The sequence below is a fragment of the Momordica charantia genome (genome assembly GCF_013281855.1).
Source record: "Momordica charantia cultivar OHB3-1 chromosome 9 unlocalized genomic scaffold, Mcharantia_2.0 BLBB01000009.1, whole genome shotgun sequence".
Taxonomy (NCBI): Eukaryota; Viridiplantae; Streptophyta; class Magnoliopsida; order Cucurbitales; family Cucurbitaceae; genus Momordica; species Momordica charantia.
The window spans coordinates 4588489-4611142 of NW_028275167.1; the positions used below are offsets into that span (position 1 = coordinate 4588489).

At 33.6% G+C, this 22654-nt stretch overlaps 2 protein-coding genes and 2 pseudogenes across 2 annotated transcripts; 2 read left to right on the forward strand and 2 right to left on the reverse strand.

Moving 5' to 3' along the window:
• Window positions 1-2197: 2197 nt before the first annotated feature.
• Window positions 2198-3981, forward strand: LOC111020144 (peroxidase 5-like). The gene is made up of 3 exons (XM_022296717.2): window positions 2198-2478; window positions 2946-3144; window positions 3270-3981. Exons 1-3 carry the CDS (start codon window positions 2236-2238, stop codon window positions 3848-3850), a joined length of 1023 nt encoding a protein of 340 aa, XP_022152409.1. The 5' UTR covers window positions 2198-2235; the 3' UTR covers window positions 3851-3981.
• Window positions 3982-7572: 3591 nt separating this feature from the next.
• LOC111019137 (peroxidase 5) lies at window positions 7573-9113 on the forward strand. The gene is made up of 3 exons (XM_022295448.2): window positions 7573-7864; window positions 7957-8155; window positions 8355-9113. Exons 1-3 carry the CDS (start codon window positions 7637-7639, stop codon window positions 8927-8929), a joined length of 1002 nt encoding a protein of 333 aa, XP_022151140.1. The 5' UTR covers window positions 7573-7636; the 3' UTR covers window positions 8930-9113.
• Window positions 9114-15071: 5958 nt separating this feature from the next.
• LOC111021574 (peroxidase 5 pseudogene) lies at window positions 15072-16444 on the reverse strand (annotated as a pseudogene).
• A 2081-nt stretch (window positions 16445-18525) lies between these two features.
• LOC111021564 (peroxidase 5 pseudogene) lies at window positions 18526-20281 on the reverse strand (annotated as a pseudogene).
• Window positions 20282-22654: the final 2373 nt, after the last annotated feature.

The window sequence follows — 22654 nt, forward strand, 5'->3', positions numbered from 1 at the left end:
CATTTTTTGACGGAATTACGTTCCATGTGATTTGAATCCAATATTTCAAGGATATTTCTTGAAATCCCAGCCCACCCAAACTATCTCTTGGAGATAAACGGGGGAGCTTACCTTCTTATATTTAGTGCTTGTTGTTGGTGATTTAAGTTACTATTTCTTTCGATTTATTTACGTTTTGATTATTGTTCGATCCTTTTAATTTATTTGGTTAGAGAGAAACGACCGTCTTTTCGCATACATGTTGTACTAAAAAAAAGTAATATGTATTAAAAAAAGGTCATAATCTTACCTTTGTTTAAATATATAGCATAAATATAATTTTTTTTCTTGGAGGGATCTATATTGCTTTTTTATTTTTTATTTTTTGAGAAATGCTCTGGATTACATTTGGTTTGGATTATATGCTTATTTTTTTAAAATATTTTAAACTTATGCTATATTTGAAAATAATATGCCATTTATATAAATAGTTCTTATTATTTGTCATGCACGTGGAAGTAGAATTTAAGATCATGCTTCAAATTTCGAGTAATTAGAATAAGTGGTTTTTTTAAATATAATATTATTAAAAATAAAATGAACTAAAATAAATTTCAAGTTTTCATACATGAGAGTCTATATGTGATGTATCTCTTTTTTCCTCGTTGGATTAACCAAATGCACACTTTTAAATAAGTTTTGATAATTTCTTTTGCCACGTTTTTTTATTAACCAAATTTCAAGGTTAAGCTAACTAATTATTTTGATCATTTGCTCGGACCATTTAAAATGAATCAGATATTATTTTAAATTATTTTAATAGATAGAACAATCCAGTAGTATTTTATAAAAATCTCTGAATATATTTTTTTTAACTTATTAAGTACAACAAATAAAATTGAAAAATACATTTTAATAGTGGAAAATCTCCTACTACTCAGATTACCGCTAAATCTTTTTATAAGTAGGAGAAAAACATAGAGACGAAGAAAAAGAAGAGACATTTTTTTTTAAATTTCTTTTCCCAAATATGTCAATAATTTAGTGGTGGGTGCAGCAATAAATTTCTATGAAAAATAAGTAGGTACTCATTAGAAAACACCACCATCAAATTGTTGACAAATAAGAAAGAGAAATGTAAAAAAAGAAATTTAAAAACAAGTAAAAAATAATGAACCGTAAAATTTTTCAAAGGTAGTTAGCACCGAGATATGTTATTGACAAGTCTAACCCCTAAATATTATTGAAGTTCTACCTCCTATAATCTATCAAAAATTTAGTGGTAGTAGTAGAAGGTTTCTATAGCCGAGATACTAAGTAAGTCGTAGTTATAAAAAGTTTTAGATACCTTATTAAATTCTTTTTAAACTTTTAAGAAACTATTAAACGCAAAGTTAAAAATAGGAAAATACTAGGCTCACCAAATCTTGTCTTTACCAAATGTCGATATCGATGTAAATGTTGAGGTCTCAATTTCATCGAAATATTGATGTAAATATCGATAAAATGTCGATGTCCATAGATATTTCTATAAAAGTTATAGAATTTAAAAAATCGTAAAGAATATTTAAATTAACAAATAAACATTTTCATATTTCTAAATAAGTTAAAAAATAATTAATATATATATATATATATATATATATATATATATTTGTGACATTTTGTTGATATTTTCATATTTTGTCGATTTTTTTTACTATGATAAAAATGTCGATTTACCCTTTATATCGATATCGAACCCATAAAAATATAGACATGTCGATGAAAATGTTAACATATCGACGAATATTTAGAATCATGGTCTTTACTATTATTAAAAAATTGACAACTTATGTATCTTTTAAGTACATCCACAAAATATTTAATGATAGTAAAAACGAGGTTTAGCAATAAAATAAGAGTTTCTAACCCAGTCCATTGGAAAAAAGAGATTAGAAATGGGAGACATATTATTGTTGGATGCAAATGTTTGATTTCTTCTTGGTCCACGCAGCAAGCCACCACAGGTTTTGGCCTTTTCTTGCCACAAAACCCAGTAAAACTTATATAAAATCTCCCACTAGGGCTTTTGTTTTTGCCTAGTCAAAAAAATTAGCTCCTCCAATTTTCAGAACAGTTCAAACTTAGAAAAATTCATCATCAGGCTTCTTATAAATACATTATCAGAAATCACCTCTTAATTATATTCCTCAAATTCCAAGAAAGAGTAAAATCATCCTATTTTTCACCATAATCTCTTACTTGGCTCCAATAATGGCTTCCTCTTCTTCTTGTTCTCAAAAGTTGCAACTTCTCTCAAAGCTCCCCTCTATCATCTTCTTCCTCTCTCTGATCTCCCATTTGGGTTCTGCATCTGATCTACAAGTGGGTTTCTATGAATCATCTTGCCCTGATGCTGAGGCCATTGTTAAGAACGCTGTTAACAAAGCCGTCTCTCAAAACCCCGGCATCGCGGCCGGTCTCATTAGACTGCACTTCCATGATTGCTTCGTTAGAGTATGCTTCTAACTTCCTCAAACATCAGTTTTTTTTTTCCGGGTTAAGTTAGAAGTTTTGTTGATGAATTCTGGTTAGTTGCTTTAAAATGGTTTTGAGACTTCAAAATTTTTAATTTTGTTTACAATAAGTTCTTGTAATTGATTTGTGTTGTTTAGTTAGGCCATAAAAAACTTGAATCTGTCATAATTCAACTTATCATTTATTGACAGAGTTAATGACACAACGACTTAATTAAATAGGGATGTTTTTAGTCATATTTAAAGTAAAACTAGAAAGTATATGTATGGGGCTATTAAAAAGTCTTTAAACTACAAGAATTCAATAAACACAATCATGAAACAAAGAGTCAAACTAGACATTTAACCACTTTATTTTGCTCTTTTTCTTCCATCCCGTTTGAATTATATAATTCCTCAAAATTTTAATTTGATTTTCTAAGTCTATTTTGGGTGTGATTATATCAGGGTTGCGATGGTTCTGTACTTTTAGAATCCACGTCCGGAAATTCAGCGGAGAGAGAGCATCCTGCAAACTTTCAGACGTTACGAGGTTTTGAGGTTATTGACAAAGCCAAGGCTCAAATTGAGGCTGTTTGTCCCAACACTGTGTCTTGTGCTGATATTCTTGCTTTCGCTGCCCGCGACAGTGCTTGTAAAGTTGGAGGTATTAAACTAACGCAAAACTCAAAATTTTAAATAAATAGATTATAATATCCGTGTTAAACTACCATTGGACTAAAAAACCAACCGATCATAGTAAAAATAATCTTTTATTCGTATTTCTAATAGGTATCAGCTATGATGTACCCGCTGGCCGTCGTGACGGACGAATCTCGATAAAGGAAGAAGCCGGAGCTCTCCCTCGTCCCTCTTCCAATGCCGATCAACTCATCGAGAACTTCGCTCGGAAAGGGCTGTCAGCGGCGGAGATGGTGACTCTCTCCGGCGCCCACTCCATCGGAGTAGCCCATTGCCCCACCTTCGCCAATAGGCTTTATTTCTTCAACGCAACTCACCCACAAGACCCTTCCATGGACCCCTCCTACGCAGCTTACTTGAAGAACAAATGCCCGCCGCCGAGTAGCTTCGCCGGTGACAGGAGCGAGCAGCCGGCAGTGGCGCTTGATTTTTCCACCCCCAATCGGCTGGACAATCAGTACTACGTGGAGCTGAAGAACCGCCGTGGGCTGCTGAGCTCCGATCAAACATTGTTGAGCAGTTCTTCAACCTCAAAAATGGTGTTGAAGAATGCTGAGTATGGCTCCAAATGGGCTGCCAAATTTGGGAAGGCGATGGTCAAAATGGGTTCCATTGATGTCCTCGCTGGATCACAGGGTGAGATCAGACGCCATTGCAGCGTTGTGAATTGAAGTTGAGAGAGCTTCTGTGTTATAACTTTAGAACAATGTTTATTGTTTTTTTTTTCCTTCAAATTATTCATTGATTTTCTCCATGTTTGATCAACTTTGAAAGTGTATATTTTTCGTTTTTTTCCTTTCCTTTTTTGTGGTCTAATTGTAATTCTTTTATGAATGGTATTGTAATTCAATTGAAAATGAAACGTATTTTAATGAGAATTTTCCATATATTATCTATCTCCAAAATTTTCAATGGAATATGTGGTCATCGCATGTAAGTTTTTTTTTTTCTTTTTTATATCCGTGAATATCCGAACAAACTGATGGACACCTTAACTAATATTTTTATTGAATATTAAATCTTAAACCGTTGGCCATCATGATTTGGGATAGACGCCTTTGCGTTGTGAATGAATTGAAGTTGATAGAGCTGCTGTGTTATAACTTTGGAACAATGTTTATTGCTTTTTTTTTTCCTTCAAATTATTCATAGATTTTCTCTATGTTTGAGGAACTTTGAAAGTGTATATTCCTCGTTTTTTTCTTTTATTTTTTGTGTGGTATAATGGTAATTATTTTATGAATGATATTTAATGAGGGTTTTCCATATATTATCTATCTCCAAAATTTGGAAAGGTTTCAATGGAATATGTGTCATGATCAAATAAATGGTGATGATACTTCTAAAAAAAATTCATAAAAATAAAAAACTTGAGAAAAATATTTAAATTAACAAATAATCGTTTCGACATTTCTAAATAAGTTAAAATTGATTAATATTAATATTAGGTATGTTTTACTGAAATTTTATTGATTATTTTTCATATTTTGTCAAATTTTTGTGTATCATTATGAAAATATCGATGTCGAATCTGATTATATTTCAGTGTTAAAAGTTTATTTAGGACTCCGTGATGTATTCATTTGTCCTGTTATCTAATTTTTAAAAAATGGTTTGAAAATCTTACTGAAGGCAGGGTGCGTGGTAATATCACTGGAACCTGTGAGTTATGGGCCCACCACGCTTCCGCTGCGATCATTGATTTTTAAAATTATGAAACTTATTTTAAAATTCTAAAACCTAAAATTTAGTTAAACTTCGTTGATTCGCACTTGAAACTTCAATACAAACGTTAAAGTTACAACATTATCTCGAATCATATTCAATCAATGGTTGAAACTTATGACAACATACGAGAGGAACCAATTATTTGCAACCTATACTACTTCCATTACGTAAGTTACAACATTATCTTGAATCATATCCCTAATCGCACTTGAAACGTCAAATGGAAGTAGGTTGCAAAATTTAATCAACAATTTCTCTCGTAGGTTTGCAACATTAAAACTTAAGAAATATAGGAATATTAAAGAGATACATTATTTAATTTTATTAATTATTATACACATAATATATATATATATATATTTGAATTCAAAATATTGTTTTGTTATTATTATTTTTAGTAGAACATGTGGGGATGTGAGATATATGTTAATTACTGCTGAGTTATGCTCGGTTTGGCTTTTGCATTATTTGTTATTATTCGATAATATTAGTCGTAGTTTTTTACATTACGTAGGAAAGAAATATAAGGCATCTTAGAAACAACAAATTTCCTAATTATCCCTAAATTTCGGAAAGTGCTTTTCTTATGGAAAAAGGTAATGAAATGTCATCCATTTGTTCAACATAGGCGTTGTTCATGATCAAACTCTCTCTCCAAATGTTGGAAGGCCAACCACTCTAACTTTAATTTGCTTAAAAGAAATTACTTGTCATTAATGAAATATTTAGTTTCAAAATTTGAGCAATAAATGAATCCAACTATTTTAGAGTTCTCCAAATATCACTACAAGAATTTGAAGCTAGCGCAAAAAATGACATTTCGTCGTGTGAAAATGGAAAAGAGCATATGAAAAACTATGTTTTCTAATGAAAAATCCATCGTCACCATAAATAGTTTTACAGATGCCTTTATTTTCGTCGGAGAGAATACTTATGGCGACGACTTCGTTTTCGTCAGCAAAAAATCTTCGGACGTAGTTATAACAACGGTTGTTGACGAAAAAAACGTCAGCAAAAGTTTTTTCCTAAATTTTTTAACTACGATGACAAATTGTTATGTTAGAAAAAGTGAAATTTTTTTTTAGCACCATATGACTTGTAAGCAAGACTTTATTAAACATCCAAATATCTCCGAAACTAAGACACGTATTCCGTATTCTTTCGATTTAAATCATAGTCTTCTAAGATTAGGTCAATGAATCTTCTTTAGTTTATTCGAAGTTTTCTTCTCAAAGTTAAAGTTACTCGTATAATGGTTAATTAAGTTTTTTTATAACACTCAAATTAATTAAGTTTTGACGAGATTTTTCCTCCATGTGCCTTAAAGGCAAATAACCTTCCTTTCCAACTTTTAGCTCATTGTAAACTTTCTTAAAAAGTTTAAGGATTAGGTGATGAGATTCAATATCGAGAATAAAAGACAAGTTCCATTTGACCATTGGTTTACATTTATTCATTATATATATATATATATATATATATATATATATATATATATATATTTTCTTTTTTTTTTTAATTATGAAAACTACTGAATATTTAATTGGTTTAATTATTCACTTTTTAAAAACACTTTGCAATCAAATTTTAAAAATAAAAAAAGAGCCCAATTAAAAAAAAAGGAATAATAGAAAGAGTTCAAATTGGTTTTTGGTGTGCCATGGACACAATGATTAATTAATTTACTTGGATAATCATACCATATAAATAAAGCAACTACTTGATTTATTAATTAAATAAAAGGTTATCAACAACAACATGCAAATGTTTGTAAGTAAATGTTTTACTATTATATACATATTGTTTCTTCATTTGAAAATATTACACCTTGTACCATTTTTTAAAAAATTGTTCGGAATCAATATCGTATGATTTATGTTAATAGTGTTAAAGATCCCACATTGAACAGAAAGGGGACCTAACAATAGTTTATAATAAACATGAATTATCTCTCGTTGCCAATTGATTTTGAGATGGAACTCCATGAATATTAATATGGTATCAGAATCCAAAACGCTCAAATGAACAACTTGTCCAAAAATAGGATTCAACCAAGATTGATGAGCCCAAAGAATTACTCGAAGATAATATAAAAAAAAATTAAATCTTTGACTCTCCCTCTCTCTCCTCTTTTTTTTCTCTCTCTTGCTACTTGGTCTCCATGCAGCCCCAGGTATTTCCCTTACACAATGCACAACTTATTTTAAATCTCCCACTAGGGCCAGTTTTGTCCTATTTAAATATTCCAAGTTATCTTACAGAATTGATTTTATTGATTTCAGCTTAGCTATAATTTAGTACTTTAATTTTAACGGTTTGAGTTTAATCTCTAACACGCAACCTTTTGATCTGGAGTCAGACTCCCTACCATTGCGCCACAAATCCACGGATGAGATCAAATCAAAGCCTTTAAAATTAGAGAGAGATAAAATTGAAACTATATCCAACTCGAGACAACAATTTGTTTACGAAAATGAGAGAACAGTGTTCAAACTTTGGGAAACTTCATGATGATCTTCACCACATGAGCTTCTTATTGCTCAACAGCTTTCAACACACGGTTTTGTTTTCCCAAAGTGAATTAAAAAGGTCCCATTTGCATAAGAACCCACAGACTATAAATACATTACCATAATACCATCTTCTTCTCAAACCCAACAAAAAACAAAGAAATAGTAGTAACCCTTAAAAATCCTCAGTTTTCTCCAAGTTTCTTTAATCTTGCTTCAATGGCTTCTTCTCCCCACAACTTCCAACTTCTCTCATTGCTCTCCTCTGTCGTCTTCTTCCTCGCTCTCTCCGTTCTCGCTTCTGCTACCCTCGAAGTGCGTTTCTACCGTTCATCTTGTCCTAATGCCGAGGCCATTGTCAAGAGAGTTGTAAACAAAGCCATTTCTCAAAATCCCGGCATCGCTGCTGGACTCATTAGAATGCACTTCCATGATTGCTTTATCAGGGTAAGTTTAAAAAGTTTTATATTTATTTTTTCCTAAATAAAATTTATTAGAAAGTGAAGTTTTGATTTCTAAGTCGCTCTTTATAATGGTAGGGTTGCGATGGTTCTGTGCTGTTGAAATCCACTCCTGGAAATCCAACAGAGAGGGATCATCCGGTTAACTTCCCGAGCTTACAAGGTTTTGAGGTTATTGACGAAGTTAAAACTAATCTCGAGGCTATTTGTCCCAACACTGTATCTTGTGCCGACATTCTTGCTTTCGCTGCTCGTGATAGCGCTCGTAAAGTTGGAGGTATTGTTTAAGCGAATTTTATTTATTTATTGAAAAGATAACATGTACATAGGTATAAATTCGGTAACATCATGCGAGGGCGGTTATCGTTATTAAATAGAAATAAAATAATTTTAGAACTAAACACAAAATCTCTCTATCTTTATAAATTCCTACCCAACCCAAAATCTTAAGTCTAGCACGTTTATGTCATATTCAGGTATTAACTATGTTGTGCCAGCGGGTCGTCGTGACGGCCGCATCTCGATAAAGAAAGAAGCTGGACGTCTCCCTCCTCCCTCCTTCACCGTCGAGCAGCTCACCAAGAGCTTTGCCAAGGGAGGGCTATCGGTGGCAGAGATGGTGACGCTCTCCGGCGCCCACTCCATCGGAGGAGCTCAGTGCCACACCTTCTCCCGGCGGCTCTATTTCTTCAACGCAACTCACCCACAAGACCCCTCCATGGACCCCTCCTATGCCGCTTACTTGAAGACCAAATGCCCGCCGCCGAGCAGCGGCCGGAACTATCAGCAGTCGGAGGTGGCGCTCGACTTTTCCACCCCGAATCGTCTCGACAACGAATACTATATCGGGCTGACGAACCACCGTGGGCTGCTGAGCTCCGATCAGATATTGCTGAGCAGCCCTTCCACCAAAAAAACAGTGTTGAATTATGCCAAGAACGGTTCCATATGGGCTGTCAAATTTGGGAAGGCAATGGTTAAAATGGGTTCCATCGAGGTTCTCACTGGATCGGAGGGCGAGATTAGGCGCCATTGCAGCGCTGTGAATTGATCTCAGAAACTTTATTCTTGTCCCCACTGGTTTACGTTTATTATATGTTTTCATGTTTGTTTGAGTTCATGATTTAATTTACTTCTGAGTTCTGAGAGTGTAGATTTTATACTTGTTTCTTTTGTGTCTTTTTTGTAAGTTTTTCATGTATGATATTTTGTAGTTGAATAATGAAAGCATTTATGCGTATTGAGTGTAGATTTAATCGAGTATTATGTCTGATTAGTAATTTAATTTTAACTCTTAAAAGTTATCTTTATGCTTTCACTACTATAAATTTGGGGTTGCTCCCCATTAAAAGAAAACCGTCTTGACATTAAATCTGATAATGACGGGTATTATCGTCATTGTAGTTATAATGACAGTCACTTACGATTTCGATCAATGACCAACATCATTCAGGTGTCGTCCCTCGTGAGGAAATTGCATCATTAAAAATTACAATTACTTAAAACAAATGCTTCCACTCATCCCTCTTGGGATACAACTAAATATATTAATAATATATATACCAATTTAAGGACAAGGACAACTCAATACTCATTCATATAAAAAAAGAAGTTAAAATTTCAAATACACGACCTATGTATAAAATAATTGACCTATTCTACATTTTTCTAAAATTATAGATATAGACAAAATTAAATTTTGTTGTCTGATAGAGCCATAAACTTTTAATCCTATATTAAACACAATATTTATTAAACGTTAAAAGAGACTAAACTTGTAATTAACTTAAAAAAAATTCTGATATAACATATTCATTAAATCACTATAAAATTTTTGTTATGGTGAAGTTAGTTACGGTATTGAATGGGATAGACTAGACAAGTCAGGACCTCGGATGGGTTAAATAAGGACTAAATTGTTCCATTAGGCTTTTATTTTATTTTTTATAAATTTAAGTTAAATTTAAAAACTTTAAAATAAATGTTAATTAATTAATTTTTTTCCATTCAATTAAAATTATCTAATTATCTAGTTGTCTGCCCATAGTTTGTTAATCCCATGGGCTAAAGTATTTATATTATTTTGTTGCTATATTATCTTCGTTTAACGATAGTATCCCATCTTCTTAAATATTATGATATTATTTAATTCAAAATTTTTAATTTATTTTGAGTTTAATAAGATGTGGAATGAAGATTTAAACTTGTGACGTTTTAGTTGAGAATATATACTTTAATCTAGACTCAAGGTTGTTTAAGTGTTATTATTTGAATGGTTGGATGGATTGATTTTCTGGTTCAATTTCAATATTTTAGTACTTCTCAACAATGGATCTTTTTATTATTTGTTTATTTTCGGCAGATTTTATGACTTTGGATAAAAAAAAAGCAATAATATTTAGGAATTATGTAGTTGCATTATCTTAAATCATATTTAATTTCTAATAACTATATTAAGATAACTTAAAGAAGGAATGTTATTTGTGTATTTGTTTTCGCTCTAGTTTTCCTAATACGTAGGAAAGGAAGCGACGCATCTTAGAAATAACAAATTTCCTAATTATCCGCTAAAGTTTGAAGAGGCTTTTCTTGTGAACGACCCTTAGATCAATTAAAACTTAATAATGTATTTGGATTAGACTCATTTTAGGGATCTTTTCAACCTAATCAATCTCTTCAAAAAAAAAAATGATTGAATGAGACTACCACGATGTATATAGCTCCAAAAATATAGTTTTGAAATACGCTTTGCGTAATTTCTTTCTCATACATAAAACTATATCAGTCATATTGTTTCGACTTTCTCAAATAATTTCTCCTTCATAAGATACCATGTGACTCACCGTTTTGTCCAAATAGGAACACCTTTCAAAGGAAGCATTTTTTGAATCTTTATGAAAGTTATGTTAAGATATCTATGTATTTAATTAAATTCACCAAACTCATCCATTTAAGGTTTTCGGTTGAGTGGTGCTTTATTCACCATTAACATGACATCAGAGCGGGAGGTCAAAGGAATCCATGTTGAAAAGAAAATAATCTTACAAAAAGATTTATAATAGACATGAGTTATTTCTCTCACAATGACAATTAGTTTTGATCAGATCGAACACCATGAATAGTAATAAGGTATTATTAGAGTAAAAAAAATCTCAAATAAGCATTTGATCCCAAAAAAAAAAAAAAGAATTAAATCATGATTAGTAAGAGCCACGATCTTGAGAATGGACCTTATAAAGAATGGAATCCCATAAATATTAACAAATTGACTTGAAATTACCAAAAGTACTGAAAACGCTACAAGAAATCTGAGATTCGGCGACCAAATCAAATTTAGTCGCCGAAAGTATCTTTCGGCGACCAAACGAACTTTCGTCGCCGAAGGTCTGGCTTTCGGCGACGAAATCTTATATGGTCGCCGAAAGTAACAGCTTTCGGTGACTACACCTAATTTCGTTGCCGATGGCAGGACCTTCGACGACGATTTTATAAAATCGCCGCCGACGGCGGGACTTTCAGCTACGAACAAACACCTTCGTCGCCGAAAGCACGTTCCAGAAGCTTGATGAAGGTTCTGGATTGACAGTACGTTTCGTCGCCGAAAGTCAAGGTTTCGGCGACCAAATCTCCATTTCGTTGCCGAAAGTAATTTATTTCATGTTTTTGGCGGGCCTTTCCGGCGACGAAATCAGGATTTCGTCGCCAAAAGGTATATTTGAATTACCTTTCGGCCACCAAATTAGGACCTTCGGCGACTACTTTAAAATCGTCGCTGAAAGGTGCCCTAAAAAATCCCTCTTCTTTCCCATTTCTCCATTTCTCTTCTCTTTCTCTCATCTCTTTCGCGCCGCCCCTCCCCCGATTCTCAGATTTACGTTCGCCACCGCCGCCTCGACCCCACGCCGTCTACCTCAGATTCCGTCGCACCACCCCCGCCTACCGCCTCCGATACCTCCTTCGTATTCGGTTCCGCCGCCCGCTACCACTGCACCGCCGTCCGTTGTTCCCAGTTGCTGCCCGCCCACCGTTGCACGCCCGCCGCCACCGCCTTGGCCTTCTAAGGTTTTTTTTTCACTTTATTTATGTTAATTTTTTTATATTAAATTATATTTATTTAGGTTATTTTATTTTTAAAATATTATATTTATGTATATTATTTTGCTTTTTTAATCTTGAACACAAGCTTGAGTTATTTGAGAAATTTTTGAATTATATTTGGTTGTGAATGCTATGTGAGAAATTGTGAATTATATTGTAATCTTGAACAATTTCTTAAGTTATATTTTGTATAGTAGTTGATGATTTATATGAGTTATTGGAGAAAATATAAAAGTTATTTGTTTGATTTTGACATACTTTTTTTGGTTGTAAGTGTTGAAGTCTTGTTTGTTTGATTTAATTTATTGGGTTTGTAAGTATGATTTTTTTATTTATACTTAAATTAGTCGATGTTTGTGCACATGATTGTTTCATTTATATGTATTCTTCGTGATTTTATTTTGTTAGTTTTGAATTTATAATGAATTATGAATGATTATTATGTTGGTTGTGACCGATGTTGGTCTAGATTTTTAGATGACCTCTCTAAGTATATTTTATTTCTTTTTTTAGTGGCTAGATCTTAGGAATATATCTAAAGTCTCGTAATACTTTCAAACTCTTCTATTTTTAACTACAACACTCATAATCGACAATATAGTGTTGTTGGAATTCAATAACTGTAAATGTGGCTATCCTGCAGTTATGGTAGCCATTTAGAACATATGTCATGTATAATTTAGCTACGCTTATGTATAATGTGGTTTTGGATGATTTTGTTGAGTCTGTGAAATGAATTGGTGATTGTGGATGTTTTACATAATAAAAGTAAGTTTTAAAAATTTGAAGTTTGAAGATGAGTTTTTCTTAATTTTGTGGGGTTTTATACACACCTCTCCTTTAGTTTGTATAATTTGGATTGAAGTTAATGAGAGTTATATGGACATGAGAGAGTTGTGTGTGTGTTTTGATAGTGAGACTAAGTTTTGTGTATTTTAAGTTTGTTCGGGAGAGTTTTTATTGGCTTTAATTATATGAGAGTGTTGGAGGGGGCGTTATTAAGTGTTTTTGGATAACGTTGTTGAATTTTAAGTGAATTGTGATAGAGTTTATGTGAATGTTTTTTAGACTCGGTGAGAGTAAATTTTTTTAAATTGAAAATTGTTTTCATGAGTTTTTGTTAACTTTTAATGCTTAGTTTGAGTTCATGCATATGCAACGCTTGAATAACATTTTTAGTTCATGGCATGTGCAATTAGTTTGTTACGTGGAATGAGTTAGAATTGAAAGTTTGTTTGAATTGAAGTGGTGAGTTAACTTGTGGAAGTATTTGTTAACATAAGTTTATTTGTTATTTATTTTTTCAGGTTCGTTCGATTTCTGTATCGAAAGCTTCTGAAAAGTTGATTATCTCTCGTGAAGAATTTGATGATATGAGATATTTTCATATGTTTAGGTTTTTTATTTGAGACTTCTTAGAATTCGTTTAATTTTTGTTTGTATGAACTTCTTGTATTTTTTGTAAAACTAAATTTTATTTAATATTATAAGTTTTATATTAAATTCAATGTATGGCAATGTTTATTGTTGAAAAAAAATAAAAAAATAAAAAACCATTCGGAGACTAAAAAGGATTTGGTCGCCGAAGGTCAGATACCTTCGAGACGAAAACAGATTTGGTCGCCGAAGACACCTTCGACAACGACTTTGAATTTGGTCGCCGAAAAATATAAATCGTCGCCAAAACCCTCTGGCGACCGGGCAACGGCGACGATTTAGGCGACAACTTTGTTTCGTCGCCAAAGACTTTCGGGGACGAAATTTGACCTTTTAGCGAAGAAAATTGTCGTCGCCGAAACTCCGAATTCTTGTAGTACGCACTTTGTGTTGAGAAATGTGAACGAATGCATGTTTCCGTTAATATAAACTAAAAATAAAATCGCGTACGCTTAAACTTGGTGAGCAATTCATCCTAAGGCCACGTTTACTTATCCGCAATCGTAATGCAAATCAATCGGAATCGTAATATTATTCCATTGATGTTGTTTAGCAGAAATTTTCTGAAATCGTAATCAGAATTCCTTTGATGTTGTTGATTAAAACTGTCTGGAATCGGAATCGGAATCGGAATAAGATATATGACAATTACTAATATACCTCTTTCTCCTTTTTAGCTAATTACAAATATATTATTGTGCTAATCTTTTTTAAATTACAATAATAATAAATTTTAATTTAATTTATTACTATATTATTGCTAGTAAATATTTTTTATTATAACAATTTATCTAATATTAATACATAATTGAATAATTAAAATAAAATTACATCAAATAAAATAATTTTTATTAGAACAACCAAACTTTAACATAACATATTATTAAGTTTTATTATTCTAATATTTAAAAGTAATAATATCTATTTAAAAAAATTTATTGATATTAATTAATATTAATTTATCAATCACATAAACTAATTAAAATTGGAGTATAAATGGCGAATAAATTATAAAAATATAAAAAAAAAACTAATTAAAAGTTATATGGACCTAATCCATAGATGAGAGACAAATGGTAAAAGTTGTACATTAATTATAATATATATGTGAGGTTCCAGAATAAGGAATGAGAATGAGATTAATGGGGCTGTAGGAATGTAATGAGATTAGACGTTTTTATGTAATGGGATTACAAAGTTTGAGGGTCCCACCATTTGATTACATTCATGCAACACCATCAAAATAATCAAAATTTTCATTATAATTTCTTGATTAGGGTAAATAAATGGCCTAACTCTTTTTGTCAGCTGAAAATTCTTTCTAACGTTGTTAACAACAAAACTCTCACTTCTACAAGGTTTCCTTTTCTTTTAAAAAGAAATTAAACCACCAACTCAAACATTTTAAATTTGTTAAACATTAATTAATAGTTTAACTCTAAAACACTTATCAAATAGCTAAATTAATAAGAATTTAGTGGTCAGAAAATTCAGCAATATCACTCTTGTCTAGTTCAACATGCATGCGAATGAGAATTCGAACAATGGACCGTAGATATATATGCTTTTAACGATTGAACTAAACTCAAGTTTACAACGATATCATTCATTGAAATCTAGCGGCAAATTAAACTATTTACAAGATACATAGAAAGTGATTAATTCACAACACGACAGTTCCTTCTGATCTCCCCTTGAGCTACCGTCAGAACCTTCAGCTTCCCCATCTTCACCATCGCCACCGCAAAATCCTTCATCCACGCAGCCCTATCATTCCGGTATCTCCTCACCGTCGCCGCCGTGAGAGGGTCACTCTCCAGCGCCTGATCCGACGACAAAACCCCCATATGATTCTTCAGATTCTCAAAGTACTGAACATCCAACCGATCCGGCGTCGTATTGTCCAAATTTGCCGTTCTAATTATTCCTCCACCCGAATCCGTTTCTCCAAAGGGGCACTTCGTTTTCAAAAAAGCTGCAAACTTCGGGTCCAACGACGGATCCGTTCGGAACTTGGTGTCGTTGAAAAAATAGAGCCGGTCGAAGAAGGCGGCGCAGGGGGCGACGCCGATGGAGTGGGCCCCGGAGAGAGCCACCATGTCGTTCAACGACAGCCCTCGTTGTTCGAAGTGTCGTTTCAGAAACGGAATGTCGGGTAGCGGCGGAGGGACGTTGCCGTCAACGTCGCGGCCGTGGGAGACGAGGGAGTCGCGGCGGCCGCCCGGGACGGCGTAGGTGAAGCCGCCGACGGCGGCGACGCTGTCACGTGCTGCGAAGGCTAAGACGTCGGCGCAGGAAACTGTGTGCGGACATTGAGCTTCGATTTCGGCTTTGGCGTCGTCGACGATTTCGAAGCCGCGGAGTAAAGGGTTGGCCAAATTGTCTTTCTCGGAATCTGGATTTTGGGGCGATTTGTCGAGTAGTATGGATGCATCACAGCCCTGCCATTTCTCGTCAATTTTCAAACATGGAACAAAATTTTTGCTGCAAATTGAGGCCCCATCTCTTATTTCTCATTTTTAATTTCATGAAATAATAAAAGCAAGTTTCTTGATTTTGTTTCTAATTTATTTCAATATAAATAAATATCTTGTTTTATCCTTTTGAATTCAAAGGTGGTAGGAGTTATACAATTCTATTTTTCTTTATTAAAAATAAGGAAACAAGAGTGATAAGTGAACCTAATAGTCATTTCAAAACTTGTAGATGGATCTCAAAATCGAATAAAAAGTGATCGGAGTGATTTTGCATCCTATGACATAAATTTATGAATCAGACACTGATGCCATGTCAATATTATATTTCATTAAAATTAAAGTTGATGGATAAGTATAATATAATATAGAGGAGTAATGGGACTTACTAGAACAATACAATCATGGAAATGCAGACGAATAAGGCCAGCAGCCATGCCAGGGTTTCGAGCAACAGCCTTTGCCACTGTGGCTCTCACTATGCCTTCTGCCAAAGGACATCTTTCATTGTAAAACCCTACTTCCAAATCTTCACCATAAACCACTGTGGATCCCATTATTATTGTGCTGATCACCATTAATAGAGCTACAAATATTGCTAATTCTCCTCCCAAATTACTCTTCATTTTCTTGGTTGCTAATTAAACTTTAGAGAGAGAAGAGGAGAGAGAGGGAGATGGATTGGTGATCTTGAGGTGTAGGGTTTATTCTAAACTTAAAAAGTTGAGGGTTTTCTTGTTCTTGTGCCTTATATGGCCTTTTCTCATGTTGTTTGTATTCGATATTCTAAACTGAGCTTGGATCATATCATATAATATTATTTTGCAAACTTTTTGTCCTTTTCTAAACCTAATAACACCAAACCTGTTAAGGATTACACGTTGAAAAGATAAATGACCTAACAAGAGTTATAATATAAACGAGTTACTCCTCTCATTGTGAATTTCTTATCAAATGGACTCTATGAATATTAATAAAGTATTAGACTCCAAGAAACTCAAACGAGCATACGATTTCAAAAACTGAGATCCGGTTAAGATTGATGAACCAAAAGAGCCATCATATTGGGGCATGTTAAGAATCTCACATTGTAAATATAAGAGACCTAAACAATGGTTTATAACATAAGTGGACTACTTCTCATCTATTGGTTTTTTTTTGCTCTCTTTATGTTAAGGGTCCCACATCAAAAAGATTAAGAGATTTAACAGTGCTTATCATTAAAATATATGACTATTTTTTTATTGTCAATTGATTTTGAGATGAAACCTCGTGAATATTAATAATTTAACATATATATCTGATAGATAGTGTTAAATAAAAATTAATTTTGTTGAGTTCAACAACTATGAGGTGGGAGAAATAACCTTCAACTTTGTTGGATTCGCTTGGTGGAGTAAAAATCAAAATTAATAAATTTATTCTGAGGTTCCTGTGACCAAGTTTTTATTTTAACATTCTAAAAGGAAATATTATTTTAGGCGTGGATCTCCATCACAATTTGACATGGAATTTGAAACAGGATCGAATGAGGACAAGGGTGGTGTCCTCGAAAAAATGATTAAATTTGGGGGACAAAAACAAACTTTAATTACATCGAATATAATGTCTGTAGCATAGCATTTATATGTCGGAGGTTTTTGCATAGTTCAACGGTAATTGACATATACCTCCAATCAAGAAGTTGTGAGTTCGAATCTCCTTCCCAACATATTGTACCTAAAAAAAGCTTTAACTAGTATAGGAAAGCTACTCTATAACCACGTCAACATAAATCGGCAATATTAGCGTAGAATGTACCTTAAATTAAATAGAAAAATACTTGGCTACCGTTATGGGATATCCAAAGTTATGTGTTTGTAACGCCCCAAACCCAAGATTCGAAATCTAGATTTGGTCCTAATTGTCTCGGCATCCCCCTGCGACCCAGCTGTGCCACTGTCTAGTTCTAAGCTACTTAGAAGAGATTGCTTCATGTCAAGCATACTTAACTTTGGAGTTTTTACAATTGAGTTACTGAAAATGAAGGTCTTCTAGTTCTGAGCTACTTAAAAGAGATTGCTCCGTGTCAAGCACGCTTAACTTTAGAGTTGTTACGATTGAATTACCAAAAAAGAATATGCACCTTGTTAGTATAGGTAATGAGTATCAATTTTTTTAAGCTTTTCTTGACCATTCTTCCATAATCTCATGATACCTCACATTTCGGTGGTATGGTATCGATTCATTCATGTACACTCCTTTCTACTCGAGCGTCACAGTATTCTTCGCTTTGTTATTTCAATTTTGAAAAAAAAAATACAAAATAAAGTAGTTTTCAAAAAGTAATTTTTGTTTTTGAAATTTTGCTGGGAACTCAAATATGTTTTCGAGTTAAAGTAAAACATTAATGAAAAAACAAGCAAAAATTTTAAAAGTTAAAAATTAAAAACAAAATGATTGCCCAACAAACCCAAAACTAATTACATATAGTAATCAGAGTGTGTAGTGGTTGGATTAAGGAACAAATATCCTTTATTGAAATCAACCACAAAACTAAACAAAATTACATACAAAGGAAGTGATTAAATAGAAATTAAATGAAAGTGTATAAACCATAGATCTTGAATAGCAACGGCGTTGGGCGAAGGAAGAAGCCCTAGTTCCGAACATGGCAGTTCCTTCTTATCTCCCCTTGAGTTCCAGTCAAAACCTGCAGCTTCCCCATCTTCACCATCGCCGCCGAGAAATCTCTCATCCACACCGCCCTATTTCTCCGGTATCTCCTCACCGTCGCCGCCGTCAGAGGGTCACTCGCCAGCGCCTGATCCGACGACAAAACCCCCATCTTGTTCTTCAAATTCTCGAAAAACTGAACGTCGAGCTGATTCGGCGTCACGTTGTCCAGATCCGCCGTTCTGCTCAACCCACCATCTTCCTCCGGGCACTTGGTTTTCAAAAACTCCGCAAATTTTGGATCCATTGATGGGTCAGTGCTGTTCTCTGTGCCGTTGAAGAAGAAGAGGCGGCCGGAGAAGGCCGCGCAAGGGGCAACGCCGATGGAGTGGGCGCCGGAGAGAGCCACCATGTCTCTTAGGGACAACCCTCGTTCTTGGAAGTGTTGTTTGAGAAATTCGATGTCGGATGTCGGGAAAGGGACGTTGTCGGAAACGTTTGGGCCATGGGAGACAAGTGAGTCGCGGCGGCCGCCTGGCACAGCGTAGGTGAATTGGCCAACAGTGGCTACGCTGTCGCGAGCTGCGAAGGCTAAGATATCGGCGCAGGAAACTGTTTGGGGACATCGAGCTTCGATCTGAGCTTTGGCATCATCGATGATTTCGAAGCCACGCAATAAAGGGTTGCTAGGACTGTCTTTCTCGGATTCAGGATTCTCTGGTGTCGAGTCTAGAAGTATAGAACCGTCGCAACCCTGTCATTAGGAAGGTTTCATATATTGAAAGAAAATAATATGGGAACAATATTTGCGTGCTTACTCATGATCATTAGCCTCTACGCAAATTGAGTAACTCTTTGATTTTTCATAAATGGAAAAGGTATCTCTTTTTCTATATTTCTTTCTCTTTATATGTCAAAAACTTAATGGTGCTCAGCAAGAGATATATTCTAACTGGTCTATCACCTAAATATTACTCATAATTATGTGCGACAAACCCTAATTACCGAACAATGCCAGAAATGTCTAAATATACGTGTTTCTTAGTGTTTGTGTGTTATCTTTTCCATTTAAGTTCCAATTGTGTTTAAAACTTTCAATTTTATCAGTGTCTTGTGTTTTAAATTTTGTTTTCTTACTTTCTTAGTGTTTGTGTGTGATTAGTCTCATGTTTTAACATTATAATAATTATAGTTTTTTTTGTCAATATTAAAAATTGGTTCATAATACGATTCTGTAGTGAGCTAACAGAAATTTAGAAGATGAATTATGGTAAGGGAGGAAAAGTTTGAATTTGTGCCAAATTCTTAGAAATTTGGAGGAGAAATTCGAAAACTTTCGTTCTTCAAAAATGACCTAATTCTTGCGCCCTAGACTGTTACCAACTCACTAAGTATTATACCAAGATACATTATCAGCACAAAATTTAACCATCCATCAATAAAAATAATATAATTGAAAAATATTAAAACACAACGATATGGAGTTGTCCGTCACACGATATGAACGATATAGAATTCATTAGGATGAAGGAGAAATAAAGGTGGCTTACTAGAACAATACAATCATGGAACTGCATACGAATAAGGCCAGCAGCCATGCCAGGGTTTCCAGCAACAGCCTTCGCCACTGTGGCTCTCACTATGTGCTCTGCTAAAGGACATGTTTCACTGTAAAACCCTACTTTCAGATCTTCACCATAAACCACAGTGGATTCCATTATTATTGTGCTGATCGCCATTAATAGAGCTACAAATATTGCTCTTCGCCCACTCTTCATTTTCTTGGTTGCTAAACTTAGAGAAATCAGAAGAGAGATTGAGATATGAGAGTTATGGTCACCTTGAGCTAGCTTATGCTAATGGAGGCCTATATATATACAAGGGTTTTTAAGGGTTTTCTTGTTCTTATGCTTTTGGCCTAATTTTCTTGTTTGGTTTTGTTTCAATATTATTAGCTGGATTGTATCAGATTATGTGTCTTTGTACATGAATTTATTTCTTTTATAAAATAATGTAAACAGATTGTTACAATGTTCAGATATCTCATATATATGAATTAAATTTATCCTATACTAATTAACTCAACCTTTGGGTTGAATGGTGTGATTTATTGTTTTGTGGGAGATTATGTGCTTTGGTGCAACTTTCACAACTCATTAATTAGCTTAAGTTAAACTATATTTTTGGATATAAAGCGCTCAACTTTACTTTTGATTTCACTTAAAAGATCTCGTATCAATGGAGATCGTACCTATCTATATAACTTTATTTTTTATCTTAGTCAATAATGCTGGACTTTAATTACTCGCATTCCCCGACAAGCAAAAAAAATGAAAAGTTTCAAAAGTGTAGAAAACAATGGACGTGAATCCTAAAAAATAAATGTCAAAAATATTTTAACTTTGAATATAAAGTTTATAACCTCGAGTTCCTGGAGCAGGGGAAAGGAAGCCGGCACCAATTTTTTATTTGAATATTCTAAAAAAGGTTGTCTTGAAGGTGGATCTCCAACATAATTTGACATGGAAATTAAGAGACATTCAACGAGGACAGAGCCAAAGGTGGTGGGTGTCCTAGGAGGAATTAGATAAAAACAAACTTTAATTACATCGAATGTCTGTCGTATTAATTATATATATATGAACAGTTCTAACTTGTTATGGGCAAACAAAAATTTCATATTGGTTGGAGAGAACGGGTAAGTGAGAATTTTTTTTTTCTTTTTTGGTGAAATCGGAAAAGTAAAGTAGGGAAGGATTTATAGGGGACAATAACATACTATAGTTAATTATTTTAAATACTGTGAGAAAAACTATGTTAGTTTTTCTAATACTAATTGTTGGGATTGGAGGAGTCAAGACGACTCGGAACGAGCTAGGGGATGAGTCGGGATCGAAACGGGGATGAAAACAAGGAAGCGGGGTGCTGTAGGCCACATGGGCCGAGGAGGCAGAGTCGTGGCGCTGTCTTGCTGTGCATACGCGGGCGCTATTGCATCTGAAGTGCGCCATGGCATCGGGGACAGCATCATTGTGCTGTTTCGATGTTTATAAAAAGCAGTTTTGGGGTTTAAGGCTTTCCAACCGTAAAAGGGTTATTTACAACCGACTTTGAGCTGGATTTTGCAGCATATTAATGGCAGCGGCTCGGGTATTGACAAAGGTATTGAGACTAATCAAGCTGATCAATATATTCAGGGTAATTAGATCTTGATTCTTGTGGGTTTTCATCCATGCACCTAAGTAAGTATTAATTGTGTAAAAATTCTCACATATTATTGTATTAAAAATCAAATTTTGTTAGGTAAGATTTTAATTTCTAAAAAATTATTAGACAAGCTGAAAATTTTATATATTTTTTTAATACAATAAATGGGGCAGTGGAATTCAAACTCATGACCTCTCGATCAGAAATTACCGCTGAGCTAATTCAAACTCATGACCTCTCAATCAGAAATTACCACTGAACTAAGTTTATATCGACGAAACTTTTATAGTTTTAAACATACGTGTAACGTTTGAGTAGGATGAGAAAGATATTGAAAACATCAAAAAAATTTAGGTGAGTAGTTATTTAACATGGGCTAAAATACAGTTTTTGAATGCTAAAATTTAATCTTGTTTAAAATTTGATCCATAAAATAAAAAAATAATAGAAAATAAAAAATTGACGTGGGAATAAAAACTCTAGGTCATTTTATTTTAGTCCTCAAATTTGCTTATTGCCCTTTAAATTTTAACAAAACAAAATGATCACATGATCATTTTTTTTTTCTTCTTTTTTTGATTTGGTTTGGTTTGGATTAAGGAAGAATTGAGCAACATCATTTTAATGAAATTAAAAAAGACTAATTACACAAACAAATGATTGATAATGCTAACAATTAATCATTCAAATCTCACCGACCCAAACTTATTAATCAGAGTTAAGTGCTGGATTAGATCAAGAAAAATTAAGCAAAAATACCTTTATTAAAACCAACCAGAACAATTTAAACTATTATTTTCAGGTGAGTTTAATGAATTATAAAATTGTTAAAAAAAATTCTCACTGGTTTTAATGAATTATTGAAACATAGATAGTACCAAACAATGGAACTTTTGAGAAAAATG